The following is an 8,856-nucleotide window of genomic DNA, read 5'->3' on the forward strand; positions in this document are numbered from 1 at the left end:
AGTCATGAAAAATAAGCTCTTTTTGTATAAGCAGACTTCAGCTTGGGTTTTTGTAACTTGCAGCCAAAAGCATTCCTAGTGAATACAATTTTAAACCCAGTCTTCATACATACCTCCAGGATTTCCCCATTTCAATTCATTCTCCACACTGACTGAGTAGCCATCTTTCTGAAATGCCAAGCTGATTATGTCACCCACCCCTGGCTGAGTGCATTAGGGTGTATCCTTTGCTTCCACGGCTCGTACAGTTTCACATGCCTCTGATTACCTTTTCAGTCTCAGCTTCTGTTAATTCTCCTGTCACTATGGCTATGGTCCCTTTGAATTGTCTGTGACTCCTGGAAGACACTGTAGTATTTAACACCTTTGAGACTTTAAAACCCTTCTTTCTGGAATATTCCCTAAATCCACTATCCCCCTAACCAATACTCACCCATTTTCAAGACCCAGCTCAAATATTTATCCCTTCCATAAGGAAGCTTTCCATGGCCACTACCCCCTAGTTCAAGGAGACTTGTTTCACTCTCTCTGTCATCCCTGAAGTCTACAGAAGGCAGTATGGACTTTCAGGGTAGAATGTATAACATTGCTTATTCATTTATTTATCATTTTCCTTTGAATTACCATTTCTCATTCATCTTCAGATCCCTAGAACCTAACAACACACCTGGAACACAGCAGATGTCTAATAAATGTCTGTAAGAATGTGTTTGAAAAGATAAATGGAAAGATCATGTTTGTATTACAGAGTAACCACTGACATATATTTTAAAACTCATTTAAAACATTCCCTTGTAATTTCTTTCTCATTACTAATGAATTATAATATTTTGAAGCTGGAAACTTTATCTGTGAAGCTTACAAGACAAGAACTATCTTACTGTGCATGCTAAAATTGACTCTAAGATCTGTACACAGTATGTTTCCTGCTCCTTTGTAGAAAATCAAAGAGCAAGATTTTATCCTGTCTTTATTCATGTCAGACCTTATTTAAAATCGAAGAAATATGAAAAGAGAAATCAAGTTATTTATTAAATAATATCTTAAGATTGTTATTAAAAAAGAAAGGGGTCATGAACTTTATCCAAACCAATAAGTATCCAGTAATGATTAGTCTATTAAAAAAAATTTTTTTTTTTTTAAGATTTTATTTATTTATTTGACAGAGAGAGACACAGTGAGAGAGGGAACACAAGCAGAGGGAATGGGAGAGGGAGAAGCTGGCTTCCCGCTGAGCAGGGAGCCCGATGCGGGGCTCGATCCCAGGATCCTGGGATCATGACCTGAGCCGAAGGCAGACGCTTAACGGCTGAGCCACCCAGGCGCCCCCCCCCAATTTTTTTTTTTAAGATTTTATTTATTTATTTGACACACAGAGAGAGATAGCGAGAGCAGGAATGCAAGCAGGGGGAGTGGGAGAAGGAGAAGCAGGCTTCCCGCTGAGCAGGGAGCCCGATGCAGAGCTCGATCCCAGAACCCTGGGATCATGACCTGAGCCGAAGGCAGATGCTTAACGACTGAGCCACCCAGGCACCCCAGTAATGATTAGTCTAATACTGAGTCATTTTTAATGTGACAATATAATATTTTTCTTTTTATCAAAACTCCATGTCATATGACCTTGTTTTTTTTCAGAAACTCACAAAAGCTAGACATTTTTACTGCAACTGGTTTAGACAGCTATTGCTTTCTACTGAGGGGTTCCCTACACCACACTTCCCCTCCTGTTGGGAGGCTCTGGAGGGCCATGGGTCTTTTTGGCATTTGGCTTAAAGAGAAATTTACTAGGAGATAAATTTAATTTGGATATGGGGGGATAGATTCATGTGGTTTGCAGTCACTTCTGAGTCTCATTAGGCTATTTTGAGACATTCTTGTGTGGGAATGGCTTCCAGGAATTCTTTACCATCCACTCCCCCAATTAACCCAAAGTTTTTGACTTGAAGATGTAGGACCAGAGGTCATATGTCAGTATGAATTTGCTCCATGGCATTCAGCACAGGATGAGTAGTAGAGAAAACAGTTTGAAATGATGGAGTCAGAAGATAGTCTATGGAAAAAATATTATAGAAGTATGGCAAGCAGTTAAGTAGTAAAAATACTCCTTTTGGAATTTTGTAATATTTATGATTTTTGTTAGTGTTTAATTTTTGTGATTTCTTTTAGCATTTAACAAATGTTTAATTTTTTACTAAATTTTACATTTTTGTTATGTTCTTTATCATAAAGAGGGTTCTCAACATTGTATAAACTGCATACTTTACAAAACCTAGATCTTCCCTAGATATACGTATGTCAGAATATAGTTTTCATAGAACCAATGCAGGATTGAGCTAGCTATTAGTTTTGTTATTTTTCATTTTCATTTTATTTTATTTTATTTCCTGTTCAGCCACTTCATAGAGGAGGAGGACACAAATAAATCCTCCCTCTTCAGATCACAGCAATTTTAATCTATACCAAATTAGTTATGTTTTTAAATGACTTGCTGATAATGTGTCTCCCTAAAACTTTCTTGTGTTAGGACTTCTTTGTAGACTTTCTAGAGAAAATTCAGGATATTTGCTATAAATGGGGCCTAAGTTTTTATTTTTTTAATTTTAAAAATATTTTATTTATTTATTTGAGAGAGAGAGACTAGAGAAAGTGAGCACACAAGAAGTAGGGAGGGGCAGAAAGAGAGGAAGAAGCAGACTCCCTGCTGAGCAGGGCTGGATCCCAGGACCTAACTGCCACCCAGGCACCTCAAGGTCCTAAGTTTTTAAAAAGATGGCATATTTTAATTTTTATTCATCATTACTACTCAGATACAGAGCTCGGTATTGTGCCTGGGAGGGCATAGCTAGTATCTTGCCAGATTGGGTAAGCAGGTGAAGGGAGAATTTATTTCAACAGAGCATCATAATTGAACTTTGGCAAATCTTTTCTTCCATCCCATTGTATAATGCTATTTTTTGTTTCCTTTTTCTTTTTCTCTAAGGTTATCATTTCTTTCCTTCTTTCTTTTTCTTTTCTTTTTTTTTTTTTGGTTTTCTTTATGGAGTAGAGCAATATGATGAGAGTAGAAAGATAGTGTAAATCATTCTGTGACTTTCAGGGAAGGACCCGCTCTTGAATACCTTTATATTTTGGGAGCAAAGCTAATTTTAATTCCCTGAACTTATTTAGCTGTAAGTCACATGAAGTGTTTGAATTTTAACTGCTGAATCACCCTAGGTGGTCATGGTACTTTGTTCTTGAAGAAAGATGGTAGTGCAGCACCATGTATTTTCAAAAATGCCTCTCCTGTAATTAATCAATTAGTGGTTAGAATGCTGGCATAGTTTTGTATTTTTCCAGGTGTCGCACCTTGCCTTTGGATTCAACCTGTGACTTCTTTGTACTCCTAGAAATTTAGGTCTTTGTTGCTGGTGACAGGGAGGAAAGCTACCTCTGGGATCTACAATAAAATTTTGGGGTCCAGTATGTAATACATATTCTTTCCATGGTCTTCTAAGAATGATTCGTTATAGCTCTGTGCCTTTCTGTTTCTGTGCTGTGTGTCCTCTTCTGCTGTATATTCTGTAAGTTTTCTACCAAGTGCCATTATGGGCAATCTCAATGCAAATATCTGGAATAGTTTATTAGGTCTTTCATGACCCAAAGTAGTTTTGATCAATCTTGTCCCTTCTTTCACTCCTACTTGAGAACTAAATTTCTATTTAGAGAGGAATGACTTTCCTTCCTGCTCCTGGGAGGAAATGTTGACTTAATATGCCACCTTCACAAGATTGTCATATTTGTCAGATAATCTGCTTTTTATTAGATCCAGCAAAAAAAAAAACACATTTCAGGATAAAATTTGCCATTCATTTTTCTGTTTTTTACTTCATTATTATTTTCAATATTTGTTTTAAAAATAAATCATATTTATTTAACCATTCATTTCAAGGGGTGCTTGGGTGGATAGTTGGTTAAGTGGCTGGCTCTTGGTTTTGGCTCAGGTCATGATCTCAGGGTCCTGAGATCAAGCCCCACATTAATTTCCACATTGGGCTCTGCACTCCCAGCTTAGCATGAACTCTGCTTCAGGATTCTCTCTCTCCCTCTGTCCCTCCCCCAGCTCACTTGTGAGCTCTCTCTTTTTCTCTCTCTCTAAAATAAATACATCTTTTAAGAAATTTAAAAAACTCCATTTTTTTTTTTTTACAATTATAAGATTATTAGTTCAGGCAGTGGTCTCAAAATGTGATGTTAGATACAGTTCAGGTGGGGATTATAATTAAGATTAAATTTTTAACCAGTTTTTAAGACAGAGTAGCTATACATAGAGAAAAAATTAAAAAGGAGGCTTTTCTATGAGCCCTATGGCCTCTTTGTCTTACACACTACCAAAAAGAGAATTCTTTAACCAAGTGAATACTAAGAAATACCTCGAGTTTTAGTTGGACTCATTATGTATTATTACTTCATTTATTAATTTATTCCAACACGTATTTATTGAATTCTACCCCGTGTGTTGTGGAAATTCAATGAGCAAGAGGACTGAATAAGAGTTAACAACCTCAGAACATTTCTTGGTTTTATAAAGCCTGCTTACAAAGAATTACATCTAGGGTCTATAGGAGCCAGGGCTTTGAAGTCACTGCAATACATTTTTAGTGAGGGACACACTTTGTTTGAAGGGATCCTATCCTTGTATTCTATGACGTGAGAGCTTCCTTAATTGGCTGTAAAGACATCTAACACAAGAGCAAATCAAATTAATGAGCTTTTTGTGGTCTCAAGAATGAAAAATGGTGTCAGGAATGAAGCTGAGGCCCTTGTGTTTTTAACCACATCCCACAGCCAGGGTATATAAAGAAGGTTCCGAGACGGAGGACTCATCACACAGAGGAGACACATTCCCCTGCTTCCTGAGCCTTCCACTCCTGACACCATGTACTGCAACACCTTCTCCGGCGCCGTCTTCCCAGGTTGCTACTGGGGCAGCTACGGCTACCCCCTGGGGTACAGCGTGGGCTGTGGCTACGGCAGCACCTTCTCCCCAGTGGGCTACGGCTTTGGTTATGGCTACAATGGCTGTAGGACCTTCGGCTACAGAAGATACTGGCCATTTGATCTCTACTGATTTGCTGAAATTGCTGAGGCGTAGAATCTTCTCTCCCAAGGCTGAGAGGCGCCCCTCCACGTCCCTCCGTTACTTCCTTCCTTAGTCCTCCTTTGCTCCTTCACCTCCCAGTTGCTGCTTCTCAGACCTAGCGCCAGAGTCCAGAGGGAAGAAAATGAAAAACCAGATGATGCCTCCAGCTGCCTTCCCTGGATGATGTTCTTTGAGACATTTTCAGAAACTTGATGCCCAAACATGTATTTCTTCTGAATTTTTCACCAAGCTCACGACTCTTGATAAAGTTGTGGATGTGTGTGTTGAATTCTCAATAAACTTGTCTCAATCAGCATAATACTCTCACCTGAGCAGTTTCCTTTCTTGGTGTGTGCGTATTTTCTGTTACATTGAGTGGGGAGGGAAGTGGATTTATTTTTCTCATGTGGGCTTTAGGGGCAACAAGAAAGCAAATGATCCTTGATCTGGTGTGATAAACAGGCAAGAAGGGGCTACTTGTAAAGGGAAAAAAAAGTCTCTCTTCACCTTTTACCTCTGGCATCTACCTCCAATCCTTGGGCCAATGGGACACCACTCAGTGCTTGGTGTTTCTCATCTCATCGCTCCTTCCCCTCCTCAAGGAAATCCAACATTGTTTCCATATTTTTTTCCAGTTTTTTCCATATTAGTGCAAATGAAACTCACTGTGTTCCCTCTCTGAAGGATGAAAGAATGTAGAATAAAATACCATGTTCCCTACTAAAAGATTCTGAGGTCTCAAGTAATAGAATAGCTATAGACATATTTTAGGAGCCTGAGAGTCTTTTAGGAGAAGGGATTATTCCCTTATATCAAAACTCCTATGGTATTTATTTTACAGCTTAGAAACTCCAGGTTAGAAACAAGGATGGAAAGCTTCTTAATCTTTGTACAATCGATACCAGGTAGTGAATTCTACTCTTTAAAGATATGAGTAACTTTTCATAAACATGGGGAAAAAGTAACTATAAAGACGTGTTTCTGAAGATAGACTTTCTCTGTGTTCCTTTAGCGAAAAGAGCTATATTCCTTTCATAAGCCAAGTCAAAAATGTCTCAGTCTTCCTGTTGAAAACATTTTATGTATAGTACAAATATTCTTGGTGACAGCAGGATTTGGCTTAACCTTGCTCTTTTACTGAATATCTGTACATAGCTATATTGCCTCTGATTCACCTTGTAGCTAAAAAGGTAAAGGCTATTTGGAGAGATTATTTTAGAAGAGAGTATTTTCTCCACCATATTTCATCCAACAGATACCTTTTAAAAAAAATTCAAAAACATCTTGTTCAAGGATTTACTTAGTAGATTCTTTCCCGGTAGACTATTGTGATAGCCAATAAAATCTTCAATTTGAAACTTTCTAGCAGCCACATATTAATTCATGCTGAGAATTGTAATTTAACCAAACACACAAGTTAGAATAGGGTTAGAAGAGGAAAAGAAAAGAGGGATTTTTCGGGAATTACAGGGTCAGGTTGAAACTAGAAGATGTCTATTTCATCGTTCTAGAATGATGACTGAGTTATATAAAATTTGTGTTTGAAGAGACCTCAGAGAGGTATCTTACAGTATTTCTGAAACTGTGGTGTGCAGGGGAATCACCTGGGAGCTGGCCTAAAGTGTAAGTTGTTATGCCTTGCCTCTAGGAATTTGATTTGGTACATCTGAGGTATGGTCCAGAAATACAAATTTTTTTCAACTTAATTGAGGTATAACTGACAAATAAAAATTGTATAGATTTAAGGTGTACAACAGAATGTTTTGATATGTGTAGACATTGTGAAATGATAACCACAGTTAAGCTAATTAACATCTTATTCACCACCTCATCTGGTTAGGATTTTTATTTCAGGTATATGAAAGGGAGCTCAACATCATTAGTCATTAGGGAAATACAAACCAAAACATAATGAATTATCATCTTACATGTGTTAGAATGGCTCTTATCAAAAAGATAAGAGATAAGTATTGGTAAGGATGTGGAGAAAAGAGAACCCTCATACAGTGTTTGTAGGGATATATAAATTGGCTCAACCACTACAGAAAACAATATGGAGATTTCTCAAAAAATTAAAAATAGATCTACCATATGATCCAGCAATCCTTCTTCTGGGTATATACCCATAGGAAATGAAATCATTATCTCAGAGAGAGATCTCTACTCCCATGTTCATTGCAGCATTATTTATAGTAGCTTAGATATGGAAACAGTATCTCTTCATGGACAGATGAATGGATAAAGAAAATGTAGTATATATACAATGGAATATTATTCAGCCTTAAAAAAGAAGGAAATCTTGTCATTTGTAACAACATGGATGAACCAGAAATCTAAAGTTTTTAGAAGTACCCCAAGGCTTCTAGCTCAGGTGGTCTAAGTTCCACATTGTAAGAAGCACTGTTTCAGGGCCATTACTTACACACACACACACACACTCTTATTTATTATCTATCTATCATCTATCTATCAATCATCTATCTATCCTTAGGTAGCTAAATCTTGAAAAAGGAAAATCCTTTACATCACCAGCTAAGGACAAAGAAAGAAGTCCTTTACATCCAAAGATGTAGGAGATGGGCACTGAAGTACATCTATGCTTGTCACCTTTCAATCACCATACTGGGGCTGAAGGTTCTGAGGCCGTGCTCTGCTTAAAGGAGAAAGTGTATTATTTGATGATTTTATAAACTCATATTTTCCTATATAATATGATAATATTCTACATTACTTGATATCATTCAGTGATTTTTAACTGTAATTCACTTCTATTACCTATAGTTTTTAAAAAAATGCATATACTCAGTTCCTCCTCTCCACCTCCCTTCTGATGGGAATATCTCCTACAGGGTCTGGGAATTTGTATTTAAACAAATATCCCTGAGTAACTTACCTTTGTGCCACCAATTTGGAACAATTACAGGTCCTTTCTTATGGGTTTCATATCCCATCCTTTTCAGCTTCTTCTATTTATTTTGAAACTGGGAACTAAGATGTTTCATCTACATTTATGTTGGATTCATAAGAATAAAAACAGAATAAATAACATTTTATAGATACAGTGAAAAAGAAGAGTAGGAAGAACAATTGATGCTACATCTGGGCTCAGCTGGGGTCTATAGGGGTGGAGTTAGCTCTTTGTTTCTTTTTTTTTCTTTTTCTTTTTTTTTTTTTTTAGAGAGAGGGAGTGAGCAGTGGGGAGGGGCAGAGAGTGAATGAGAGAGAATCTTAAGCAGGCTCCATGTTGAGCCTGGATGTAATGTCAAGTCCCTAACATGGGGCTTGATCTCAGGACCCATGAGATCATGACCTGAGCTGAAATCAAGAATTGGTCGCTTAACTGACTGAGCCACCCAGGTGCTCCTAGGTATTTGTTTCTAATTGTACATCAGTTTTGGTATTGAGCTGAGCCAAGTCTAGTGCCCTGCACATAGTAGAAACTCAATAAATATGACAGGATTATCTCACGAATTTCTTCAATAAACATGAAAAAGATGTTAAACATCCATTTGCTAATATCCGATAACTCTTCTTTAATTCATAGCCATTTGTGGATTGGAAGTCTAATGTCTGCACATTCGATGACTTGGATTCATCTCAGGTCACACATGAAGAAAAGTACTGTTTTTCTTTACTACCTTCCCATTAATTGTTTATTGCTCCTAATTATCTGAAAAACTAAGTTATGTATATTTAAGATTTCCCTGCTGAATAGAGCCAGTAGAACCCAGAAA

General features: G+C 37.4%; 1 protein-coding gene and 1 non-coding gene across 2 annotated transcripts; one reads left to right on the top strand and one right to left on the bottom strand.

The window, feature by feature from the left end:
- Positions 1 to 2,378: 2,378 nt before the first annotated feature.
- Positions 2,379 to 2,496, bottom strand: LOC123835057 (small nucleolar RNA SNORA29). Its single transcript, XR_006788614.1, has one exon. It is a non-coding gene; the product is annotated as a small nucleolar RNA SNORA29 (small nucleolar RNA).
- A 2,422-nt stretch (positions 2,497 to 4,918) lies between these two features.
- LOC123834456 (keratin-associated protein 8-1) lies at positions 4,919 to 5,110 on the top strand. The gene has a single exon (XM_045863595.1). The coding sequence runs from the start codon at positions 4,919 to 4,921 to the stop codon at positions 5,108 to 5,110; it is 192 nt and encodes a 63-aa protein (XP_045719551.1).
- The last annotated feature ends 3,746 nt before the right edge of the window (positions 5,111 to 8,856 follow it).

Source organism: Mirounga angustirostris, unplaced genomic scaffold (assembly GCF_029215605.1).
Source record: "Mirounga angustirostris isolate CCGP_5_RB_7025 unplaced genomic scaffold, mMirAng1.0.hap1 SCAF_1, whole genome shotgun sequence".
Lineage (NCBI taxonomy): Eukaryota > Metazoa > Chordata > Mammalia > Carnivora > Phocidae > Mirounga > Mirounga angustirostris.

Excerpts from the sequence above, each read along its gene's own strand:
- LOC123834456 (XM_045863595.1), top strand. The coding sequence starts at position 4,919 with ATGTACTGCAACACCTTCTCCGGCGCCGTCTTCCCAGGTTGCTACTGG.